Raw genomic sequence first — 27,989 nt, 5'->3', positions numbered from 1 at the left:
CATCACGTTCACCAGTTTCCTTGTTGTGAGTAACCTTCATTTTGTAGCCACTACATTACCGCTCTTGGTCGATATAGATTACAGAGCTCCGTTGATATACAGCAATACTCAAGCATCGTTTCAATACTTTACAATGTATGTCGATTGTCGAATTATATTGACGTTTTGCATACTAATGTGGCAATTAGTACATCTTGTTTTAGTTAAGTACATTAAACTTATACTACAGGGTTACAGAAACAAAACAAATGAAAACTAAAAACGATTTTATTTACAAGAATCCATTTTATAATTTTATGAAACATACGCTTTGTTTTAAGTGAATGAGTCACGAGACAGGACTTGGACAACGACCTGTGCCTTTAATTAGCATTAACACTTTTGTATTAAACATTATATTAACAACAGGCAACACCAAAACGTGACGTCATCATTAACATTATTTATACAAAAATCTTTGAATCTTGTCTTGACTGTATGATAATAACTACATAATGTGCGTTTTAGTGGTTCCTTACATAATGCCCTAAGCTAAAGGGATTTCATAACAATCATCGAAGGAGAGATTTTAAAATGGTTGACATATAACAAATAGTACAACATTCCGAACTTATTTTGTAAGAATACGTATCAATATATCCGTCTCGCTCTTTTCGCCGAGCGATGATAACATTTATTATAATACATATATCCGTTCTTCTAATCGAAGAGACATATTAAGCATTTAAAATCTTCATCTGTAAAACTACACACGTTGTTTTATTAACGCAAAAGACGTTATTTTATTACAATTATCGGGTATAATTACATTAAGTCGGGCTATCCGTATAAAATGGCCGTAAGTTTTAAATCTCTTGAAGCCTTTGTACATAGCACAAAATCTAAAAGATGAGGGAACTAGCACAAATACAACATACAGGCTAGGCTAATATCACAGTAGTGCTGGGAACGGTTAGCTTTGCCCCACTTTACCCCATGCCACCCCATTATACCCCCTCCTCCCTATACCCGGACGACTTACTACAGGTGCCTACTTGCTATTCAGAGGGGTATAACCGGCTCATACAATATTTTGCGACAATTAAGATTTCAATACAATTTCCTCACAAAATTGCACAACGCATTAGAACCTAGTCTATTGCACAACCATCTGTTAGCAATACCGTTACATTTCAACTAAAACGTTCGCCTAAAATAAAATAACAATGACAACACAGCTAAATATTCGCTAAATAATAATAAGTACAAAATAAATGAAGTAGTAACCAATTTCACGTGTGGTAACAAAGCGTAAATAATTGGACAAGGTAACTAAAATATACATATAAAGATACAAAGCGCAAAACAAAACACATTAATAAAATTAATATGATTCAGACTTGTAAAATGCAACATTTAATCCAAGGTTTGGAACAACGTTTGGATATCTTGTACGCGAGTAAGGTCATATCACCGATGTGGTACCCAAGTACCGCGAAGTGCCTCACGTCATAGCGAATAAAGTGTTTTTTCCTTTGTTACGGCCATGTCATATACGTAACAAGAATCGTTCACTAGACGTGCGAGCGAGACGGCAGAAGCGCGCTCTCTCGCGCTTCATAGCGCACTGCACTCGGCTTTTACTTTCAAACTTTATCGAATAATTATTATTCGTTTGGAGAATTCTTGTATCAAACGCATCTTAAACATATCTAATCTCACTCGGAGCTATAAATAAGTTACTGAGGACTAATGGTTATACATTATCACGCGTAACCGTTCCCAGTTATTTTGCACTATCACTTAACCGTCTTAATATTTATCTAAATTAAACTACTTTTAGTACAATAACATAAATGAAACGTGGCTTAAGGCTAAACTCCGAAGTTATCCTTTACTTTCCTCACAATCCCGTGAACTTTACATCGCAAAAGTCCTCCAATAAGTTGTCAAACTGATCGCGGTTCGCGCCCGTCTCTAGCGCCTGAGCAACTTTCACTAAATAATAAAACCACTTCTAAGTACTCATCTTAATAATAGAATTGGCTAAACGTTCGTGGGGTAACGTGTGTACAATCATCGATGTCCAGTACCGCTCCATCAGGTGTGGGGCTGGTGGCGACTTGCGAAGTGGCGGGTGACAGGAGCCGGAACGTGGCGGGCGGTTCGGGCGAGTTCGGTCAGAACGCGTCCGGTAAGTCGGTCAGCGACTCGACTGTGACCTCGCCCGAGCAATTCTCACTTGGCTGGCATCACAGCGGCGTGTGTAGATGCGTAGAGCGACGCGGTCACGAGTCCATCACCGTCAGCAGACCTGGGGGCAGCATCACGTCTTGTCGGGGCATCTGCCGCGCCAGCTGTGCGCAACCAAGATTAGCATCGCCAAGTTCAGGGATTGCGTCCAGCAACGCTAAGCACTCGTCTTCAACAGCGCGCCGGGCCTTCTTCCCTATCCAGGAATCGTCGCATTCTTCTCTCGCCCGACGTCGCCTGGCTTCTTTCTCTCTTCTCGCTTCCTCGCTCAGCCGACAGTACGTATTATTGATGCAGACTGATCGCCGCAGATCGCGGGCGGGGTCTTCTATATTCTCTAGCTTCTGCGAGCAGATCTCGATGACACGCTTGCGTTCCTCGTTGGCGCGCAGCCTGGCGGAGATCATGGACAACTTGGGACGCGCGGCAGGCTCAGTCCGCGATGGACCAAACATGTCATCCTCGAACGCGTCCGCTATCTCGCCTCCACGCGAACTCTCACGTTCCTCTTGCGGAGTCATTCTGTAACAATCACATCATTCCATTACCTTACATGCTCTGGGTTCATAAAGTGCAAATTATGAAACTGGTTTGCATAATGTTGCCTAACGACATAATAATCAATTTACGTCCGTAAAATATAAGTTTGAGCGTCCGAAATATGGAGCGTGTTCGGTGTAATCGCTTATTTAAACAAGCCGCAAGAATTCCGCTTTTATTATAATCTGCAGCGATACAAGTACTAGGTCAAAGAACAATGCCTCGGCGACGACTAAACAGGTCAATAAGATACGCTATAATCATGACCATACGAGACCTGGGATCTGAGTTTGACTACGTGACCTATAAATATTTTTAAAAACACCCACCTCGCTGATATTTCAGGAGAGAGAATAAAGAATCCAGACATAAACATCATCAACACAAATAAATCACTGATTGATTTGATCACAAAAACAAAGCTCGAAACACTAGCACTGAAAGCGCGCAGTTCGTCCTCGATAGCGGTGAGTGCAGAAGGCACAAATGTAACAAAAATAAATGTTTCCAAGATGGCCGGTGGAGCGTGCGCGCAGCGCGACGACCGCTCGCCAAATGACAGTACACCTCACCGTAGATAAGACATTGAAAAAGCCAATTGCGTCATTCGTATAGTAGCAGTATTGCTACGTACACTGAGAGGAAACCGGTGACGTCGTTATGAAGTACGAACCGTCATTTAAACGATATTGACTGCAATGACTCGTTCTATTTGTTTACGACACAAATCTTTAAATGGCAAGACCTTGCTATCAGACAAGAAATGCGGGACGGGATAATGAAACAGTAAGGGAGAACAAGAAACAGAGAGTGAGAGGATAGCATCTTAATCTATATTGTACTCAAATACTAAAAAAATTCTGATACATAAGAGGTTCTCAAGCCATTTCGGATGTTAACTCAACGAACACGTCGAATACGAAAAATAATAATTTTCCAACATGCATCATAGCCAAGAATGGGAAATCTACAAATATGTTTCCTTGGACAAACTTTTTAAGAGAAAAGTCTTAATTAGGGAGAAAATTGTACATTATCATTAGGCAGGAAAATGGCTTTTCATCAGCTACGTAGATATATAGAAAATAAACTATAATAAGTAATGAAGGAAACCACATACAATAAGTACATAGTCCATGCTAATTGATAACATAATTGAATACCCAACAGGAAAGCGAAGAATAAATAAATTATTGGAAATTTGAAACATTGGAAACAGCACTAATCACTATTGTTTGACATTGCTATAAATTTAGCGGAAAATCTTAGGTTAGGTGTGAATTTCTTTGTAATGTCTGTCTACGTCAGGCGTTACTAGTTAACACCTTACATTATTCGAACACTGTTTGAATCATATTGTGTTTTGTATTCTAGAATTTTCAATAAAGGAGGGACCTAATAGGTACATTACACAGGATTCAGGATCGTTAGGGAAGTGTCCAATCAAGAAGACTATACCGAAGACAGTCTGGAACAATATGGAATATAACAGAAATGTCTAGACGAAAGTTTATCGATCAAATTCTGTTAAGTGTAACGAGAGGTCTCATGGTGAGATCGGCTAAAATAATAAGATTGATCAAGTTAGAAAAAAAACTATGTGAGAACATAGTTTTACATATTTAAATGAAACATTGGAGAAAGCTATTATTATTGATATATGTAGTGGAGTTTGTAGTTTAGGAATTAGTAATTAATGTTTTAACTGTTCCCAATACACATTCTAGAGAAATTAGCCATTTTTTTTTAATTTCAACTGAAAAAATTCAACGATGCAAGAGTATCTTTGCTCTAAAATCCCTCAATAAAACAAGTAAATACTTATACAATTGATAAATTATGGTTGCAATATGATCTTTGGCCAACCTTATTTAACCTTTATAACAAAAAGAACATATATAATTATCACCTACCTACCTTATTGCATTACTGAAAAAAATGAAACAATATTTATTTCAGTAACAAAAATGGTACAAACGTGAGCGTATATTAAGTGAGGAACACGTGTGCCAGAAGGCCACGCTCTTCCATATCAATTAATATTAACATATCCAAAAACTAGGATAACTAAGCTTCGGTTAACTGTTTTTTATTAACTATCACTTCACAACTGCAAAATGCTTGCAAATCGACAACACCTAATCCTAATCGAAAACTAAAATCCATCCGTATCAATAGTTCTGCGAGTTCGTATGCCAAAAATACCAAACCAGACAATATACTTCAGCCATGAGTCCGGTCTGAGCATCCGACACATTAGAGACTACCAAATATTACCGTATAATCTATAATAAAGTTAGAGATAGATAATATTATATACTTGGAAGTGTTTATACCAATGATTTGTCTCAAACGGAAGACAGACGACGCAAATATCCTTGATGAAGTTATTGGCTTGTATACTATTATCTAATATGCTCTGTTTTACGCTTGGTTATGATATTACGCAATAGAAAAACGGAATCCACGAACTACAAATGCTATTAGAAACAAATTAGAAAGGAGCATTTTGATTTTGATTATTATTTTAACTGAAAACAAAAGTACTTTAACAGAAGTTATCGTAGGTATAAAAGTTAAAGTCTGTTATAGTATACAAGTTAAAGTTAGTAAATAATTAACTAGTAGAATTAGTAAAAATTTTAAAGGAAAAGGGAGCTATTTAAATTTTTAATTCAAAGAGAATCTCGGGTTACCATAAACTTAAATGTTACAAATGTTTTATAATTTGATTAGAGGAATATAAACTATAGTTTGTAAATCTTTAATTGTATGATGAACTTGTCACGTGAATAGTTTTGGACAAAATTGGTTGGTTAACTACAAATAAAGCTAGATAAAATTAATTACCTATATTTTTCTTTGCTGGCTCCAAGCCGAAAAAGGTCCATCTATATATTTTTTAGTTCTTATACTTACATGATTGTATCTAGATCTATAATGACAAACAATGAATGTAAAATAACATGCATCTAAATGTCGGCATGTCTACTAGATCATTGTTTTTCAATCTAATTTATTTCGCGACCCCGTTACAGTTCGAAAAATTCTGGCGACCCCTTGCCAGTCACAGAAATAATATATAATTTGATTTTACTTAAGACTTTTCAATAGTCTTTCAAAGTGATTTTATACACAAAGTGTCGACGTGTTTTGGATATAAAGAACATAAGAATATAGAATATGGCAAGAAAAGCTCTAAAGGTATTAAGTACCATTCGCCATTTCATATGTGTGAACTAGCGTTCTCTTCAAATGGTTGAAGTGAAAAGAAGAAGGAAAAAATAGACTTCAATTAGAACATGATTTGATTTTGAACATGTCAATAAAAGCAACACGATTTGTGGTTTCATCTACAGGATCTACTTTACAGTTGATAACCTGCTTTAATACTGCTAATTGTGTAAAATTAAACAAGGCCCTCCCTCTCACTTAAATTGTGTTTTTGTTAGTAGAGTGTAGTACTACTGTCTACTTTGCCTTTTCTTTTTGTCGGCGGCGAACAAATTAGGCTTCACGACCCCCCTAGGGGTCCTGACCCATAGATTGAGAAACACTGTAGTAGACGGATAGACTAAAGTTCTAAGAGACCTATATAGAGGTCTTGAAATAGGTAGGTTAGTACTTCTTGGCTTCTTTCACACGCATCAAACCTTTCACGCAGGAGTCCGTTCAGCGCATCCCCGATCTGTTTTGGAGTGTATATAGACCTTTTCAAAATTTTCCATCAATATTTGCTCTATAAGTTTCGGTAGTAAATCTATTTTCTTCTCTTCTCTCTATATCACCATATCATCGCAAAACACACATAAAAGTAAAATCATTTTTGAAAATTCTATCTTTTGATGTTAAATTTTTATCAAAAGACATTAGATGGGGCTCACGCGTTCGAAGGTAAATCATCTTCGTTCACTACATGAACATTCATTGTCGAATTTTCTTTAATTTTGTGTATTTAAGAGATTTTCGAAACTAAAACAAACGTGCCGTGAGCTTTATTAGTCCAACTTAATTTATCTTTACTTTCTACTACCTGGACAATACTAAGGCAAAATATGATACGACTTACAAAAATCACTTTCACATGTAATATAGAGAATCTTCGGGATCGAAGTTACAAAAGGCAGTAAGAATTCAGCATAATTCTCTATTTTTCAATAAAATATAGTTAGCTAACTATTTAAGTTTTCCGATGTGATTGACATAGATGTTGGGATGTTTTTTATTTATTAAATGACTTATATCTGCAACTCAGAAGATTTTTTGTTATATCGTGGATTTTTACAAAGACTCCATAAACCAGAGTGGAATTTAAATCCTACTTGATGCTTAGCTTGACCGACTAAAACTATTGATGATTCATATAATAGGATATATTTTAATTTTATAACAGTAGCGAAGCAAGGGCGGCTCACCATAGTAAATATAATCACAAATATTATGATGTAAGCCGCTACATTTAGCTCAGTACGCACGCCATTATCGGAAGGCGTACATACGTGTTATTATTTCAAAATAACCTTTTTCATACATAGTCATTGCTTTGAATTCAATCTTTAACAAGAAATGTTACATTTCTTTTTATGTTGTCATCAATTGGACGAGTAACAGGCTCACTTGATGGGAGGCGATTTCCTCAAATTACTGAGCAGAAACTGCCTAGTCGAAGACAAAACGGTCACTCATGTAATTATTGAATATATTTATCATAAGGCATTCTATTCCGTACTAAATTAACATTTGAAAAACTAAGAATGCAAAGCAATACATTACAAAATTTCGCTTATTTAGGTGTGTCTGCTAGCAAAGTCCTCCTACAACGATTTCCAATATTTCTTCTTTGGGTAACTCTTCTCCAGTTAAGTCCTCCTTTCAAATTTATTTCATCTTCCCACCGTGTGTTCTGTCTCTCCTCTCCTTTAGCCGCCTCCTGGGCACCATTCCGTAACTCTCTTGCTCCATTTCCCCACTTTATCTTCTAATGACTTCTGCCCCATACAGCAATGGCAATTTGCAAAAATGCCGAAAATATGAGGTTGCTCCAATAGCCTTCGAACACCCCTGGAAGGTATCCTTCGTGAAGAAGTTAAGCTGGTTGGAGTGCTAAAATAACTCTGTACTCAAAATTGACAGAATTAAGGTGGTCTAATTGCAGAAAAAGGAGCCCTCAATACTATGATTTGGCTGTGGCTCGTAGCCCAGTCGGAATTTATTAATGATATACTCCTACTACACCTAATAAACGATTTGCACTCAGTGTTCAAAGCATCGCAGTAGTAGTAGAACATATTAAACCACACAAAACAATTTGATGTATATTGGCAACATGGAGTTCTCTGAGTTTGGGTATGACAAATCCAAAAAAAAACAGATTACAAATAAACGTGAAGAAAACAATATTTTGAACCAAACAATAATAATTATCAATACTTATACAAGTATTATCTTTACCGATGATAAAGTTATTTGAATATCAATATGATCATGATAATAGCGTGCTTGTCAGTGAAGTTAAATATTTATATACTATGACTATAGCCACGGATGTATTTGAGCGGTGTCATTGATCTACTGCTGCTCAAAATTTGTGCAAAGGTCTATTGGGTTTGAGTTCCAACTTCAATATGGGTACTGGGTTCGTTTGTGAATGGCGCGGAGGCATGCGCGATTTTGTCACCACGTCTGAATATCCAGGGTGTTTTATATTATGTTTGTCAAAGACAAATGCATTTAGATCGGCCCAGTGGTTAGTGGAGCTTGAGAACTGTGACAGAGGTCCCTTGTTCAAATCCCGATTTCTTCATGCAAATCTTAACAGTTTGTTATTTTAAGCATAGATATAAACAAACAATACAATACTTAATTTGAGGTAGCTCTTTGTTTCACACTTCTAGGATTAAAAATACTAATCCCGCATCGTCCATAAATTTAGCCACAAATCAATTTGTATACCAAATTAGCTTTCACAATAAGTGCCATTCAGTTTCGATCATAAAGTAATAGATAACATCCCTATTATAATATAATATAGTTTCACCATAGAGATAAGTAATTACCGACTGAATAAAAATATACTTACTTTACTTTATTTTTTCAAAATTATGTAATTTATTAGATTTCCTAGTTGCAAATTTTAAGAACAATAATCATTAAAAAAAAATGTGTTTCTCTCGATAAATGTCCGATTCATTTATCATTTATGTTATAGTAGTCTTTACCACAAAACATCACAATATCAAGAATATATTGAGATGCAACAGTTAATTAAAATGTTTATTTATTAAAAAAAAATCTTGAAGAAATTATATTTTATTATTATTTAATATAAGAGAACTTTATCATTTAAAATTATTTGATTTTAAAATGTTACGAATTTCTTCATTACATTAATTATTAGACGCACCCATTTAGACAGAGAAAAAAAAGCAAATAAACAATTGTTGAAAACTAATTTAACTAATTTGTTTCTTTTTTTAAATATATAATTATATAAATCTTTACATTTTTCGGGTTAGTAAATATTAACAGTAAATCCAAAGATTACCCCCTACAACCCCACAAACTTCACCTCTTTATAATTCAAATTTCTTATTAGGTACCAAATGTATTACATGATATAGTTGGTTGGACCCTTCTTTTAGGTGATGAAACCTGTGTCAGAATATCCCGCTCTTCCATATCTATAATCATTAAGTTACATACCTCACACTTATAAGGTGTGTGTGTGTGTGTGACGTTGTGTGTATGTGTGAGTAAGTGTGTATGTGAATGTGTATTGTGTTCGGTAATATGTTATTGTATAATTTTAATTTTAAGTTTTTTTTGTCTGTTTTTTGGTAATAAATATAAAAAGTTAATAAAGTGATACATTAATACATATCATAGAGATTATATAGACGACCCATACAGCCGAATGGTTACTGATCCTGACTACTAAGCTAGAGGTCCCGGGTTTGAATCCCGGTAGGTGCATGCATTTATATTGATGACTATGGATGTTTGTTTCCGAGTCATGGATGTTTAAGTAAGAACATTGTATTAAATAATCAATGTCTTGCACCCATAGTACAGGATATGCCTAGTTTGGTGCAGGATGATTTGTGTAAAAGTGTGTCAATATTATTATTATTATTAATAGTTATTAATATAAATAATTATTTGTTCTCTTACAAACACCACAAGTTATAAGGTGAGGCTTCGGCATATTCGCCGATGACTAACAAAAAATCTATGGCAAACAGATTGTTAAAGAATGCGACAGACTTCGTCCCCATGTTACGATCTAATAAATCTCCTCGGAACCAAGCTTGTATAACATCCACTGGCGCGACCTCGAAGAAAACCGAACAATTCTGAACTCTACGAAGCGTGACTTAAGATCGAATTACTCAATGGTTTGATAAACTTTCGTACTGTGAGGTATCTACCTGCACTTTCATTTCTGTCTCACACGTACAGACCCATGTTAAATGTACGTGACAATACGTTATAACTATTAACAGTAACGGTATATTTAATTAGATTGTCCTCCAAACATACAGTAGGCATAAACTAATGACCGAACGAAATATAGGACCTTACGGAACCATTCAACGCATAGATAACCTATTTATAAAAGTAAGAAGGTAAAGGTTATATATATGGTGACAATAGAGATTATCTTAAGGCTCTGCTTTAAGATATTATATTGTTTTGACGTGAAAACTTCTTGAGCGGCGTTGAGCGCTTTTCTAGGGATGGGGTATAAAATGTTAAACTCGCGTCAGGACACGTGGCCTGATCGAAAATTCGTAAGAGAGTCGTTGAAATTATGGATGAAAGTAAATGAAAATGTTAATTTTTATGCAATATAAATTATAATTGTGTACGATACCGCAATAAATAAGATTGTATTTAACCACATAATTGCTAGTACTTTGACTTGCCATTAAAATATTAAATCAAATGCATAACGTTAATGTTCAAGTATTCCTGCCGGCACTCCCGGAGTGCAACCCGTTTTTGTAATCAATATATTTATGTTGAAATAATGTTCCCAAAAAAACCTGTATTTGGATGTATCTGCTATACTACGGAAATAACTCGAGTAGTTTTTTTTATTAATATGATTTTTTTTTTATTTGCCCCTGTAAGTTATGACGTTTGAGTACTTTTGTTTTGTTGCATCGCTTTTTTTTTAATTTGTAAATTGATGAAGCTGTCGAAATTGAAATAAAAGAGTCGCAATGAGTATCTGGCCAGTTCTCATTTAAGCTCAAATTTTTCCGAAGTGGTGATAAATGGTAAAATTTATAACCTTTAAAATTAATTCAAGTGTAATTTTTTGACCTGATTGAATAAATCTTATTTGATTTGAAATAACAAGAAAATTATTTTTAATTAAAACTACAAAAAGCGTCATTATAATAGGTAAATAAATATACATATTTATATTTCCATTATTATAGATAATATTATGCTGTGAATTTTGAAAGTTGAACAATTAATTTGAACGGGAACTTTTCTTTTAATTGGCAGCGAATTATATGATTGTCAGTATGATTTTTAAGTCACGTAATATCGGCGAGTGTAGTAATATTGAATCATAAACAAATATTTACTGTATAAACTGTACTGCGCTTTGGCAAACACATTCGATATCAATCAATGCTGAATTGACTAACAAACTAAAAAAAAAAAAAACAATTTTTATATGTCATAACTCAACATTGAAATGGTTACTATCATACAAAGAGGATGTAAATACTACGTAATATGAGGTGGGACTGCCTAAGTAAAAATTTTAATTTAGTTTAGTATGAAACGTGCAGTGATTTGGTTTAAGTTTGAATGAGTAGTAATTACAGTATGGCGATTGGCGATGAAGTATAATCCGGCTAAGTTTGAAAGCGAACAGTTTCTTAAAACGTAGTGGATTTTGGCTATCTTCGTTTTTTATAAGATTATAGCCGTCATCAGTCAATCTATCAATGACTGCACGTTTCATACAATCGAGTGAATCACTTTTTTCTTAGAGAGTTTCGCTAGGTTGCTATCATACGTGGGATATAAATCGCTGTCCATCGATTATAATGTGTTTTTTTTTTCGGTAAAGAGTGGATGGACTAAGTTGCAGTTCAGCTAGAGTTCTGTTGAAGTTTTAGTAAGAATCCCTAATTTTTTGAAAATATAACATAGCCTTTGTTACCCGGGGAAAGTATAACTTCCCAACAGTGAAACAATTTTTCAAATCGGTTCATTAATTTCGAAGCCTATTCAATGCAAACAAACAATCAAATATTTCCTTTTTATAATAATAGTATAGATAAACATATTAAACCTTAGCCTCTATGGTCGGATTTCTTAGGCACACTGTGTCTTAAGAAACTTCCCAAATCCAATTTAGCAAGTCGCTATCAGATGTTTCGCCCGTAACATTAATATTACAGTAGATTAGTATACGGCCCTCCGTGCCGAGTCAATACCATTCTTAACATACGCAATTCATGTAAATAAATGAAAATCAAGTATCCTGTACGCTTCATTTGATTTTTTTTTTCATAAAATTTGAATAGGATGCAATTCTTGTCTTGTCGAGTATGAGAAGTTATTTTATACGCCATATTTGAAGTGATAACTTTTTAAGGCGCGTTGGGCACTTTTTGGTTGGGGAAAATCTTATGGGTTCGCGTCACCGACATGCAAATATAAAGAAATAAATATAATATAGTTATGTATATAAAGAAAAAAATATAATATAGTTTGATAAATAAATAATTAAAAAAATAAATATAATATAGTTGGACACTTTTTGTGAAATCTCGTGAGTTTGCATCATCGATATTATTATAGCAGTGTATCTGTAGCTATACAGCTGACGTATTGTGCAACATTAGAGCAGTGTAAATCTTTTTTATAAATAATTAAATCAATAATTTAATTTAATTGTTATTCCAAATTTTAATACTAAAAGTTGTAAATTTTCACTTCTATCGGTGGTCTCCACAACTGCCATTTTTTTAACCAAAATCATTTGTTTATCAGTTACCATTTATAAGAAAATCATTACAAAGTATCGTTCATTTCATATACATTGAATCGCTATTGATAAGTATTATATTAATTTTAAGATTCTTGAAAATATTTAATTTTATGTTTTTTCGGGTGATAACTAATGAATTAATGATGTATTTAGCTGTCCGATTATTAGTATATTATATATATTATACTAGCTGATCCAGCAAACGTTGTGTTGCCGATATTAAAATCGCGATACAAAAGTAACTGTAGATCGTAGATGGGTGAAAATTTGAGGTTTATGTATTTTTTAACGCTGACTTATAATCAAACAAATTTAAAAAAAATATTAAAAAAAATAAATCGTGTGAACTTTACCACCCTTAACATTTGGGGGGATGAAAAATAGATTTTGTCCGATTCTCAGACCTACCCAATATGCACTCAAAATTTCATGAGAATCGGTCAAGCCGTTTCGGAGGAGTTCAAATTTTAACACCATGACACGAGTATTTTATATATTAGATATCACGAAATCTTTCGCCAATTCACTTGAACATTTTGATCATACTTGACATTAAGGCAGTTTTTCTTTTGCATAATAAAAAATCTAGTTTAAATACTTGATAGAAGTAGAATGCAAAAAATTAAAAAAAAAAAACAAGTTTAGTCACTTTTACCAAAAAACATTCTACAAAACTAAAGTTAAAATAGAAGCGGTTTGTCATTAAATGTTTGAGTTTTGAATTCACTATACTGAAATGTTATTTCATAGAAGTTTGTATGAAACCAAACTTCACACCACAACTGCATCATTATAACGGGACAATCATTATAGCTAAGAGCCAAGTAATAATAAATGGATTATACTGTAATTCTTTTGTGTTATTTATATAATTTAATTATGGATTAAATAAGAAACATATTTAAAAAACTATTGTACAATTTGACAATAAAAAGTATGGAGTACGGCCTGATGATAAAGCTCATGGTCGCTCAGAGAGCAATGGCCTCTCCTCCTCTCCGGCAATGCTCGGAGATTAAAACAGAAATGAGGAGATCCGTATGAGAATCAAAGTCACCGACATAGCCCAGATGATTGCGAAACTGAAGTGGCAGTGGGCAAGACGCATATCTCGACGGACAGATGGCAGATGGGGCAGCAAAGTCATCGAATAGCGACCACGTACAGGAAGACGCAGTGTTGGTATGCCAACCACAAGATGGACCGATGATCTGGTCAATATCACCGGGATAGCTTGGACGAGGGCAGCGCAGGACTGGATCGTACTGGAGATCTTTTGGGGAGGCCTTTGTCCAGCAATGGGCGTCTTCTGGTATGATGATGATGATCAGGGGTCATGATGAAATTTAATTAACTTATTAATTCACTCAACAGTATTGTGTATCAAATCAAAGTGTGCAAGCAGTATGAAAATGGATACAATACCTCCAAGGTTATTCTGTAGTACATTATCACAACAAAACGTGATAAAATGCGTTGTATAATAATATGATATCGACAATAAACTTGGACCAACACAGCCCTAATATGTTTTATTGAGATACTTCTAGGAACCTGTATACTCTCGTTCCAAAAGTCGGTACTGTATTGACCTCTGGTACTGCTAGGGTTGCCAAGTTCTAAAAATTAGAGCATATCTGAATTCAAAGGAGGTAAATACGGGCTCTAAAAAAGAGTATCAGTTATTTTTATATTTTTAAATACAATATAATTATAAAAATAAAAGACGTGTGGCACTTGGGGCCTGCCGCGGTAAATCTATTGCATACCATTTTTTATCAACTTATGCAATCATAATTATTTATTTATTTCATTAATTATTATTAAGCTATGCAATAGCTTAAAATGGGTTTGCATAATATTACATGACTGGCAATAGTATAGTAAACATTGTTTAAAAAAAAACTATCTTAGCATACTCTATTAGTGTTATATTATAGGTTATAGATTACGCCTACATGATAACGAGTATTCTATTTTAGAGTAAAGGTGGCAACCCTAGGTACTGCAGATGTCTATAGGCCATTTGATAGTTGGTAGATTGTAAATATAGTAATTTATATAACGACGAAGCTGTAAATGTTGCATTAAAAGAGTGACAATGAATTTCTTGCCACTTATTCTCATTAAAGCTCGAACTTTTCCGATGTGGTAAAAAGAAAAGAAAAATAACATTCATGAATGTCACTGATTTTGATTAAATTTTTTACATTATTTATGGGTGTTTTTTCAGATATTATATTTGGAAATGTGGCGAGTCAACATGTCCTGAAGATGCCTCGTGTAGAGGCGAAACACGTGTCGAAATGTTTATATTAGCGGAATTAACACTAAGGATTACTCAAAACATTTGGATATTTATGGATTCTTCAATAAATTTTATTATATTTGCATTAATGTGATTGAATAATAACGACACACTGAGTTATACTAATTAATATGGAACTAATTATTGCATATATACTAGTACCGTACTTAAGCGACTGGGTTTAATCTTACAGAATCTAATTATATCGCGACGTACGCATTGTTATATAATGAGACAACCCTAGTATAGAAATAGTTCCTAACAGACCCAATGCAGCTCAAAAATCGAAGTTATTTTAACGTACCGGACTTTTTATGAAACTATTTGCAAATTAGTACATTCATTTGTATTGATCTTTTTATTACTTCTATAAATTCATCGAGAAGATAATTAATTAATTTATTACAATGACTGTTTATGATTTTCACAAGTCAAAATTGTACTTTCAATAAAACAAAACCCGCTACATAATCACTTTTGATTTATTCGTATTACGTTCACTCCGTTGACTGCTAGGAAGGACGATTGGTTAACAAGCCTGGTAGTAGACAAGCGATGTAGAGCGTATTGTATGAACGTTTTGATTAGCGGTCGCGATAAATTACGTGCTGTTAGAGTTTTATAGTCGCTGAGGACAGTTATATTTATAACGGCTTACGTTCTGTAACACGAGGATGAATAAAAACTGAAAACAGGGAGCGTCGCTCGCGATGGAAAATATTACTTCTGGTAAGTAGGGCTGCCACGTGTAATTCAAAATATTACTGATGCGAAGTAGGGCTGCCACGTTGAATTCAAATTATTTAGACATACGCTGTTCTGTACAAAATAAATTAAATACCGTTTTTATATGAATTTGTCAATAATATTTCATAACATCAAGAATTATTTAATTACAGCGGAACTGTCAAACCGTGCGTCAATAAATTCTCTCATAGAAAATATGTCCATACAAAACAAATATTGGAATTTAAATATAAGTATGGGTCCCAAATCGAAATAAAAACTATTCTATCTCTCAAGTTGGAGTAAACTGCACTCCAAGAAATAATCCCCCATTAATATCCGTTCATTAGTTTAGGAGTTCACTGGAAACAAACATCAGGACACTGGATTTATATATATTAAAATTATCTAATATGACTTCAACGGCTTCAAAAAAAATATGCGCCTTCGATATAGTACCTGATGCAATTATCGATCCATACATATTATGAAAGTTTCAATTATGAGGCAACCCTTACATAATAGGCGTATGTACAATATCTATTGGTAGATCGGATTAATTTTAAATTTAATTTACAAACCGGTGTAATATTAAAATAAATTACATTATTTATTTACTTTGTTTATTATTAAGAGAATTGCCACGCAAACATTAAAGTCTTCGATCATTTATACATCCAGATAGACTCTATAACTAACCTCTATTTTGAGCAATTCACGCACACTGACACAAAGTGTCGTACAAATCGCGAGTGTAAGACGTAGATTGTACACTCTAAACTATAATTCCTGGCTTGTTTTTATCGGCTGTCTAACATCAAGAGACTATCTAGACGGATAAAATATCTAAGATTAAAGCAAATATTTGTTTGCATTTGCAATTTAGTATAATATAGAAACACCCGAACACAATCAATATTACAACACTTCTTCTTATTCGGCTTACATTCCACTTTGGGAGTTTTTCTTTATATTTTCCTCTATCACTGCAGTGTATAAGGTTTTTTACCATTTCAAGATGGTTTTAATATTGTATTGGGAGACTTGCCAAGCAACGTTTTTATTTGAGCAGAAAATGAGCTGCTTTAGTGCCGGTTCAAGTTGAGCAGAAGTTAATAACTGTTGATCGATGTTTTTAGTCTGCACAATTGTACATTCGAAACATATACATACAATCAAGAAACCTTTTGTCCCTATTTATAACGAGTTTGGAAAGCTGAGAGTTGGAACAAATGTTTATTTCAGGACGATATCCATTGTGAAGGGGTTTTTAAAAAAAAACGCATTAAATAGCCGCAAACTAGGCATAGCCTGGTCTGCTACAGGTTCCAGACATTATTAATACAATATACGAACTTAGCATAAAAATAAGGTTGTTACTTACTCCTATTCGAATTATGAACACCATAGCATAGCTGTCAGGGTTACTAATTACTGGACCAAAGGTATCACAGCAAAGTGCAAACTGCAGACATGCTGTATACTCTCAGCATGTTAGGGCTGTCACGCTAAGAAACATCATAGATTTTGTTTTATTAACGACGGCAAATCGGTGACGCAATCTGTTTGTAGTAAGGCAGACAAAAATCAAACCATCTTAAGAAATGGGTCGATAAAAATGTGACCAAAACTGATACTTGTTAAAATGCCAGAGAACGAAATTTTGGAAGAAAAACTTAAGAAGCGCACCATCTGGACGTGTTGATGCATAGTCAAGTGGGTTATTTGTCTTCATATATAAAGTAGGGGGGCGTTGATCACTTCTGGGACTACCTATTGTAGCGGATCGAAAACCTGTTCGCTCAGGGTTGGGAAGAATTTCAGTATTTTGGTGGTCATTCCTGACTACATCAGAACAAACTTTGGATATTAGTTCACATGACTTATATTAAAAAATGATTAGGCACAGAATATATTTGACAACCCTAAGTTGATAGTTCACATAAGTAAACAAGCAAAGTAAGGGTCTAAATGCCTGAAGTAAATGATTTTTGTCATAACGAATCATCAGGCGACTCTAAGAAAAAAAACCTAACGAACGTGGCCTAACGAAGCAAAAATTCGATGATTATTTTGAGTTGAAAAGTAGCGCGGTCTATGCCATTCGATAGCTGAAATACATTGCTTTTATACGTGTTTTAACGATTGGAATCTAGATGGCGCTATTATCGCTTTGAATCAGAATTATCACACGAAAATTTTTGTCTATGTGCTCCTTTTTTTTCTTTCAATACTTCAGTATATGGCAAAGTAAAGTATAGGCTTCAGATTATGGCAAATTTTGAAGGTAAGTACCAAGCGCACGCGATCAGTTTTATTACAGTAATCTATACACATATTAATAAAACTAAATTATAAGAATATTAACGACATTATGACTATTTTAATGTCTGTATGTATCTCTGTTCCAGCTTATTTCTAAAACTGATGATTAAATTCCTGATTTGATTTCTAAAATGAAATATACTTTTAGTTCAGTAATTAAATCAGGGTTTCATGTAAAAAATACACTCTATAAAATTGTAAACATGAAGAGAAATGTGCCTTTATCGAAACTTATATCATACAGGTATTTAGAACTAGAATTTGTTAAAAAACATTATTTTAATAGAAATAAAATGGATAATTTATTAGATTATTCAATTGTGAATCTGAGATGATACCTACAACTTTTATAGCTGCTTAGGTATTTCCTTGTTTGTAAAGTTCTTTCCAATGATAAGAATAATGCTTACTTTTTTTTAAGTTTTAAGATTAGTACAATGAAGAGATAAGAAATCTTAGAGGAATTTGTTGGCTTTGCTTGCAAGAAAATAGAGTGAACTAAATAGGTATTTATTATCTTTAGCTTCTTACGTTAATTTGTAATTTTGTTATTCATAATCACAGCTAAAAATAATTATCAATATAGGACGTAGTATGTATAATTTATGGCATTTAAAAGTTACCTTTTAAAAAAGGTTCATAAGCATGAAGTCAACGAACAGTTTTCGTTGACCTACGTTGTAATAATTCATAAAAGGTTTTTCTAATTTCGTCATAGATTTATTAAGTTAATAGACAGAATGTTGTATACCTCTTAAAAGGTAACTAAATTGTATTAGCTGCGTTTTATATTAAACTTTAAAATACCGTTGGTTTTATTCATCATTGAAACAAAAATAATCAAACAATTATACATTTTCAGAAAACGATATGATTATTTTAATTTTAATAAAAAATTTAACGTTTAAACTTAAATTATGTGTAATTAAAATTTCTTATCTTTAGTACGTTTTTAATTTAATGCAAATTATATACACATTATTATGTAGGTACATATTACTTAAAACTTTTAATTTTCTATTTATATTTATAATTTCAAAGCTTAATTCGTGGGCTATTGTTAGGTATTTTCGAAACGAGAACAGAGACCATCCTCCTCTCACGTCAGCGATATGAGAGAGATAGTACTATCTGAACAAAAGGGCTAGTCAGGTAAATTGACACTCGTGATTTGAGGATTAAAAATGCAATAGATTTAGTAAGCCGTAGATAGAGGGGGACCGGTTTGATTAAGAGGCGAAGCAATTACATACTTCATCATTATTTAACTATCTAATACATACTCTTATACATAGCTTAAAAATTAAACAATTATTTTAATAAGTTTAATTAATTGTCCATAACTTTTAATTCGTGTCTATTATAATGTAATCTTTGCGCTTTCTAAAAAAATAATTGCGCTAATTGAATAATAACTTACGATTTAAATGTTAGAAAGCCATTACCTTGGCGACCTTAAAAATATTAAATATTACTTTGTTTTTTTTTTTTTTTTTAATTCACTTAACAATTAATTAAACTGACACACATAATCGATTAAAACAATTAGATACCTCAACAACGTCCAAAATCACGAAACACAAAGTCCGAGCAACAAAATCGTTTATCTAAAAAATGGAGCGCTCAGTTCAAACATATTATGGCAACCTCAAACGATCAACTTAACACTTGTTCAAACAGGCTACATTACTTAACACACAACACGTCCGTACGCAGCAAGAGCTCGCGCCAAACTGACTCCACATTATGAAGAGGGCGCGACGCGCAGGGCTTTGCCATAGCTTTGCCGCGACCCTTTGCCTTCCGAGTTCGCACCAAACAAATCCTAATAATCCACCTTTTTGGTAATTTTTATAATCATACTATGGATAAATATGATTTTTACGAAAATGTTTTGTGTTTAATTAGGTATAAATACATTGGCAAGTTGACAGAACGAAGCAGAACTCTGCCTAAACGCATAAATTGACATGTTAATGGTGTTTGATTTTTATTTATTGTTAACTTTACAATTCTTTCGCATTTTGAATGTTGTTTTAATCTACTTAATTATTATACTTGCATCTCTTTATTTTCACTCTTATGGAATATACCACACTGTAAGTTGGAGTCCTGTTATCACGAACGGAATAACAAATACCTACCTACTCAGTGGGTATGTACCTACGTCAACAAAGAACTTTGCCTTCGTCGCGTCTGTCATAAATTAATTGATTTTGTTTTTAAATGATTATGTAACACTGTTATGTAATTATATATTTATGTACTCTTAGGCATATCAATATATTATATTGCTTTACATTATAATTGAAAAATAATGTATTATTTTATTCACTTTGCGAAGTTGGTAGGTCATACCACAATTAATATGGAATCATAAACCTAAAATGAATAGCATAATATTCAAGTTTAAATTTGTTGAAATATAAATAGTAGGTACCTACTTAGATAAAATTTATTGTTATCACATGGAGAGTAGGTAGGTATTGGTAAATAGTTATGATTCTTTTAGAGTGCAATCAACTACGTATTTCAAAGAATATTTTATTTTAATGCCATTACTAACCCATGGCAAAATATTACCTTTGAAATACCTACGAAGGTAGTTAAATTGCGTATTGTTGTCACTCTCTGACACATGGTATTTAAGAGGGACAACAGATACTCAAGACATTATCTCAACTTGAAAACATCTCAATTCTGTTTTCAATACGTTTTGTGTTACTGTAACATTATTTTAAATAGAAATTATTTATACATAAATGTATGATTTTGATACGGAAATAATTACGACAAATCTTATATTATTTATTTATTATATTATAATTAAATATTTTGAAAATTATAAATATTATTATAAATTAAAGTACCTACCTACTTGTATAAATTATAAGATCTTTCGTCAAGCATACATTTATACTAGTTTTTGACATTCAGTAAATGACTTTAAATCCTATTTTGAATAAAAATGGGTTTTTGAAAATGAATATGTTCATTTTAATAAATAGCAATAATTAATTAAAGGAACAAGTAAATATCTAACTTTCGGAAGGTATTATCTATTTTTTTTTTATTGAAGGTTACTATTATCCATTCTATTATCTATTACCTATTTGTTACCTCAGCAACTTTACTCTCGAATTAATTAGGTAGGTATGTCCTTCATTATTAATATTATAATAACTTACATATAAATAAAATATTATCATGTTTTTAAATAATTTATGAATATTAAATATGAGATTGAATGTAAATATTATAGATAGCTTTAAGTCATATATTGATATTAGCAGGTAATTTATATTATGTACATATAGAAGTACAATAAATTGTGTAGACAGAACAGTTTGAAATTTTGAAAGTCTTACTTAGGCTGGGTTGCACAAGCTAACTTTAGCAATAACATACATCTAAACAACATATTATGTTTATTTTAAAGTGATAACCCTCACTTCTAGGATTAATACACAAATAAAATTTGAAAAAAAAAAAATTTATGAACGATGCGGGACTTGAACCCACGACCTCTGGCGTTCCGTGCCAGTGCTCTAACCAACTGAACTAACCGTTCGAGTGACGTATCGTCATAAAATCTTGTATAATTTGCTAGGCAATGACTATTTGACGTTTGTGTATGTTTATTGCATCACATTTTACATATTAAATTGTAGTTGAAATTATTTGTAAAACGATGAAAATGTATGTAAATCTTGATTTAAGAGTGACAATGAGTTCCTTGATACTTTTTCTCATTAGCTCAACCCTTTACGAAGTAGCGCTAGATTCAATAAGAAAATAATTTTTTTTTTGACATTCATAAGTGTCATTTCCATGATCTACATGAAAAGTGATTTTGATTTGATTTGATTTTATATTGCTTAAATAAATGAATCACGAGTTATGTATATAAATTACAGTTCTGTGAATGCAATATTCCGACTAATTTATTGTTTAAGACTACCTAAGTATTACATTCTAAGGCTGTATATATGTCACACTTTTTCGCGCCTTAATTTAAAGATGTTAAAACTATCAAAATTAATGTCAAAATGATTAAAATTGACAACCTTTTGTATGACATGTGTGAATGAACTAAAACTAAAGTAATAACTGTAATCTGTGGTGAATAATGTGATGCACCTTCTCGCATCATTGGCTATGGTAACATAGGGGTCGCTAGTCGCTAGTCGCCTCTCGAGGCTCGCGTCTGCTCTATCTTGTCTATGGCTCACTCAAATTAAACTCTATTGCCAACTTCAACAGTGTCATTTTTGCGTTGACATATTTTCTTATCTGTAATTACGTCTTACATTCAAATAAAAGAATTATATTACTGCGTGAATATGAGTTAATAAATGAAATACGACGAGTGACAGTTCACTTGAATAGTAGGTAGTGCGTGCTAATATACCTACACATAGAATTACTAACGTATAGACGATCTGACAGCCCGATCATGTGAGACCAATCATTGTATTTATTGGTGCGTGCGTTAGTAAGTGGTTTTGTATCAAAATAATAACGAGCTAATTTTAAATGTGAATAAATATTTACAACTTGTCAATAAAAATCGGTTTTAAATTTTCTTAAGTGTTAGTTCCGCTAATATTTGTCTTTAAACGATTCGACACGTGTTTCGCCTCTACACGAGGCATCCTCAAGATATGTTGACTCGCTAAAACTCTTACGTGACTGAGTCACGTGCCAGACATTAAATAAAATAATAATAATAGAGAATAATAAAAAATTTGGGTAGCTATGGATTTCCTCAAAGTAACGCCTACTTCAATAAATTTTAATAAAAATCGGTTATAGTTACAAGAGATTCGCTTTCCTTTTCTATCTAGCTGTGTTTATGTTAGAGTTCTTTGACTTACGCTCTGTTTTTCTATACCCTTTTAAGACTATGGTAATATACCATAGCCTTAGATAATCTATAGTACTAAATAGAGTCTCTTTAGACAGCCGATAAAAACAGGACAGGAATATTACTTTAGTGTCTTACACTCGAGATTTGTATGACACTTTGTGTTAGTGTGCGTGAATTGCTAAAATAGAGATTAGTTCTAAAGTCTATTCTGTCATAGTCTATCTAGACGTATCTACAAATGATCTAATAACCGTAATAAATCCAAAAGTATTGCTAAAGCAATATCTTATAAATTATTCACATATTGCACGCAGTGTGTTTGATATTGAATTTTGAGCCTTAAAGGCACGAAATTACAAAGGTTCCAAATATAAGTAATAAGAATAATCTAACTATTTATAAGTATATACATACTCAGTGTCTACACAAAAGCATTCAAGTACAGCACGTTTTAAACCATATTTTCTACACGGAGAGAAGAAAGATTTACTCTCAGATTTCGTGTTATTAAAATTTATAAAATTTTGATGTACATAAAGAAAATTTCATAAAATATTCATACAAAATGTTTAAACTAAACAAATATGTAATTCATTCATATCTTACGTTGTTATTGACAATATCAAATTCTAGGACATTTGTCAAGCCTTCACTATGAATTAATTTTAAATGGTACTTAAATATATTGTTTAATTACATTACTGTTTAAGTACTGTAATTCTACTGTATGTCTCCTACAAAGATAATAAAATTCTCATAGTTTTATAAAGAATTATGAAGATTTCTGGTATGTTACAATAATAATTAAAGATTTTTTTCTTTGACAAGCGAAAGTACAGTTTGCCTGATATTAAGTGATAAACGTAAATTACAGTCTCCTGCAACACCAGAAATATCAATGGAGAGCCGAGGAAATGAAAGGAGGCCTTTTAGGAAGGTGTACGCATGTTGTATAAACAAGGAAGCTCATTCTACATTATCACCAGTGGGAGGCACCTTTTGCACAGGATGCCGGCTAGATTATGGGTACCACAATGGCGCCTATTTCTGCCGTGAAGCAGCAACGTATAAGCATTACTGTTTTTCGGTCTGAAGGGCGCCGTAGTTAGTGAAATTACTGGGCAATTGAGACTTAACATCTTATGTCTCAAGGTGACGAGCGCAATTGTAGTGCCGTTCAGACTTTGTATATTTAGTATCAATAACCATCAGCTGAACGTCTTGCTCGTCTCGTCCCTTACTGTCATAAAAAAATATTTCTAAGTGGTATAAAAATCCTTGAAAATACACATCCATTCAGATGGTGAGGATTTAATTCAATATTCATTTCAAATAGCTGTTCGGAACAATCTCTGTGATAAATGCGGGAAAAGACACACAAAATAGCAACGTCTCTACGCAAAACTAGAAGATCGAGCCGTTCACAGTTAGAGCCCTGGATCGCCGACAATTCGAGTAGTTCTGGAGAACTAACGTAAGTAACTATTAGTTTAATGGATTACACGCAGTCAATAGAATCGAGTTGATAGCACCAGACAGAGATGACAGCAATAATCCAAATGTGGGCCGACCTTTGTGTGCTTTGTAGAGTGCTAGAGTTTTGAAGTATTACCTTGTTCTGTTAAACACCATTTCATTGCAGCTTATTTAGCTTTGCCTTCCAGATGGCCGTTGAATTGGCAAATATTCGAGTAGATAATAATCTAGACGAGTCAATAATGGTAGTAGTATGGGTTCTTTATAACTAACGCTCAAACTTGATAACAACTTCTGGGGGGTAAGTAATTTTAACAAGGTTCATTTTACCCCATTCCGCGACCTTAAGAGAAGACTCGCTAGGAGATTCAAGTGCTCGCTAGGTGCTTCCTGCTCTGGACTATTCCCCGAGAAAGACCTGCATGGTACAGTACTGTCAACTGCATAAAAAATATATATATATATATATATATATATATATATATATATATATATATATGCCGTAATCTTCATTTCAGCCGGAAGACGTCCACTGTTGGACAAAGGCCTCCGCCAAACATTAACATAAAGATCGGTAGTGCGCTGCCCTCATTCAACCTATTTCGGCGATCTAGACCTTCATTTAGTGGGGAGCCTACCAACACTATGCCTTCAGGTACGCTGTCGCCATTCGAGGACTTCACTGCCCCAACGGTCATCTGTCCGTCGATCTATGTGCCCTGCGCACTGCCACATCAGTTTCGAAACCATCTGTGCTATGTGACCTTGGTTCTACTACGGATCTTCTCATTTCTGATTCGATCTCTTAGAGACACTCCGAGCACAGCCCTCTCCTTTTTTACTTTTATTGCTTTGCAGAAGAACCAGTGTAGGAGATAGCAAACAGCTTTGGGGAACGTCGCCGAAGTCTCAAACTTGGGATCTGAGTAGGAACCATCGACAACGACCTGCATGCTGCGCCCCGTGTAAGGAACCTGAATATCCACTTCTAATACTCTCGGGAATCCTATATTATGATGGAAGTTTCGAAAAATGAATGATGAAGTTTCCCGCTTGGGTGGTTTGCCGCCTAAAGTGTAATTTGTCATTCAATATTATGATTCAGAAAATACTCGTTACCAAATAATAGATCTATTTGTTCTCTTATCAGTAGCATGTGCGTTGATTTTTAAGTTTCCATGAATGCGTCAGCTTTTAGTCTTTTGTTCATTGAACTGAAATGACAATAACGAACATATTACCACTTTAAAATCTACTCATTAGCTAATGACGCTTGATAGGAACTGTTATATAATACTAATAAATTAAATAATAGCATATAAAACTCCGTAAAAACTTTAATTTTTGTACATATATGACTAAAATTAGAATTAACAAAGCAAACAAGATTTTAGAACGATACGTTAATCGAACGGTTGGCTCAGTTGGTTAGAGTACCGGCACGGAACGTCGGAGGTCGTGGGTTCGAGTTCCGCATCGTTCAATAAATTTTGTTTTTCAAATTTTATTTGTAAAATTAGAATCATTAAAATTTCAATATAATTTTTTGAGTTAACTTCCGTGAGCAATCCGATATTCTTTGGAATCTATATCGGCTATCGTAACTTACTGTGTAAAATTGTGTCATTAGTAAGGGCTATATTACACCGAGACACCACGGTAGCGCAACCAGTTGCCACTACCAACAAAATGTATACAGCTCTATAGGGAGTTGTGACGTGGTGTCAGTTTAGTTGCGCAACCATTAAGGCTCGACGTTCTCGGACACTCTATGACTCTGGTGTCTTGTTTGGTAGCTTACGGACACCATGGTGGCACGGTTGGTCGCGCCACTGTGGTGTCACGCTGAAATTAGCCCTAAAAGTCGTAAAGTGTATGCTTCAACAAACACCTTTGATTGGCACCGCATTAAGGAAATTGCCAAAAAAGCGCATAATTGAAACCAGTTTTTGACGGTTTATATAAAGCATATATTTTACAAATAATAATTATCTACAGAATATGAAAAGAAAATTAATTTTTTCATTACATTTCCATTTTAATAGACAGTGCGAAAATAAAAAACACCGAAAACTTTTACAGTTGGAGCCATTCTACTCATTCAATCTAGATAAAAATTGTACGAAAATTTATTAATTGTACACCAATACTATTTAACATGACAAAGTTTTTTTAGTTTTGTAACGAAAATTGTATTTTGTTTGTAATAAATTAAAAATGCTTCTAATTCTGAATTAGAACTATGGCGACCTCGTGCGAGAGAGGTAACTTAGCTCCGCTCAGTTCCTCAAGGCTATTGGCTCAGTCCCCAGCCTTAATACAAATACTCAAATTCAGAAATTTATTACTAAATACGATTAAAAGACGTAAATATAGTAGATGTATTATTTTTAGCACTCAGTAAATTTAAGCAATGCGAAAATGAAAAACATACACTATTAAGTGTATGTTTTAATGAAAAAAGTTAAGAAAATTTAAAGTCAAAAGATTTAATGAAATATTTACTAAATCTTGTTGTGAATATCAATTTAAATTTATTACATTTTTTACACTTAGCTTAAAACCAATTAATAAACTGTGTATGACGCAACTGATTGTTGTCACCGGCTGCTGTGATTAATAAATCAGAGAATAATTGGTTTAAACTTTTAATGATTAATTATAAGAAAATACAATATAATATGATAAAATATCCTAAATATAAAGGCACTCAGCATAGATTCAAATGTTGAGATAAATAAAATATTGAATATATATAAAAATGAATTGCTGTTCATTTGTCTCGCTAAAACTCGAGACCGGCTGGACCGATTTGGCAAATGTAGGTCTTGATTTATTTGTGGAAGTCTAGAGAAGGTTTAAAAGGTGAATAAATAGGAAAATGCTGCTAAATTAAACAAAAACAACAATTTTGTTGTTCCTTTGATGTGTCCATAAATAATTTCTATGAGAGAATTTATTGACGCACGGTTTGACAGTTCTGCTGTGAAACAATATCATTACGACAGCAGGGTGCATATTTTACGAAGTAATTTTTGATGTTATAATATATTATTGACAAATTCATATAAAAACATTATTTTATTTATTATATACAAAAAACGTCTATCGGGTCAGCTAGTATTGAATAAAATAAAGTCTATAATACGGCAATCCGCCATGTTTACTTAAACAAGAATGACGTCATTCCTCTATGACCATCACCGCGTCGCTTGAAAATTTGAATGTCATATTACGCGTTATCATTGATTTCTGAGGTGTCATAATCGGCCGCCATGACACTTACGTGCGTTTTCGCGCGTAATTTAAAAAAGATTCATAGAAATTAATTTGAATTACAGAATAATTTATTGCTGAATTAAAGTTTTTTTCGAAACTAATAAACGTGTAAAAAACGATAGATGAAGCATTCAAAATCTGACGTTATGCTTATTGCTATGTTTTTGACTGAGATCGTATATACGTCTAGATAGACTGTGACAGCTGTGAAA

The 27,989-nt window shown here is 33.3% G+C and overlaps 1 protein-coding gene across 2 annotated transcripts; it reads right to left on the bottom strand.

The window, feature by feature from the left end:
- Nucleotides 1-249: 249 nt before the first annotated feature.
- Nucleotides 250-19,874, bottom strand: LOC126974147 (uncharacterized). 2 transcript variants are annotated; one of them, XM_050821583.1, is made up of 2 exons: nucleotides 3,102-3,340; nucleotides 250-2,754 (listed from the first exon to the last, which is right to left on the bottom strand). In XM_050821583.1, the coding sequence occupies exons 1-2, from the start codon at nucleotides 3,149-3,151 to the stop codon at nucleotides 2,268-2,270; spliced, it is 537 nt and encodes a 178-aa protein (XP_050677540.1). In that variant the 5' UTR covers nucleotides 3,152-3,340; the 3' UTR covers nucleotides 250-2,267. The 2 variants fall into 2 exon arrangements, 1 of the variants encoding a protein (XP_050677540.1); XR_007731477.1 differs by lacking the exon at nucleotides 3,102-3,340 and adding an exon at nucleotides 19,706-19,874 and having other exon boundaries at nucleotides 2,606-2,754.
- Between the last annotated feature and the right edge of the window lie 8,115 nt (nucleotides 19,875-27,989).

This window comes from Leptidea sinapis, chromosome 31, assembly GCF_905404315.1.
Source record: "Leptidea sinapis chromosome 31, ilLepSina1.1, whole genome shotgun sequence".
NCBI lineage: Eukaryota > Metazoa > Arthropoda > Insecta > Lepidoptera > Pieridae > Leptidea > Leptidea sinapis.
Note: the sequence above shows the minus strand (reverse complement) of the source record. Positions and strands in the feature narration are given on the sequence as shown.

What these genes read in the sequence shown, in the direction of transcription:
- LOC126974147 (XM_050821583.1), bottom strand. Translation starts at nt 3,151, where the DNA reads ATGATGTTTATGTCTGGATTCTTTATTCTCTCTCCTGAAATATCAGCG. An exon ending in TCTCCTGAAATATCAGCGAG is followed by an intron (nt 2,755 to 3,101) that starts GTGGGTGTTTTT and finishes TGATTGTTACAG; the next exon opens with AATGACTCCGCAAGAGGAAC.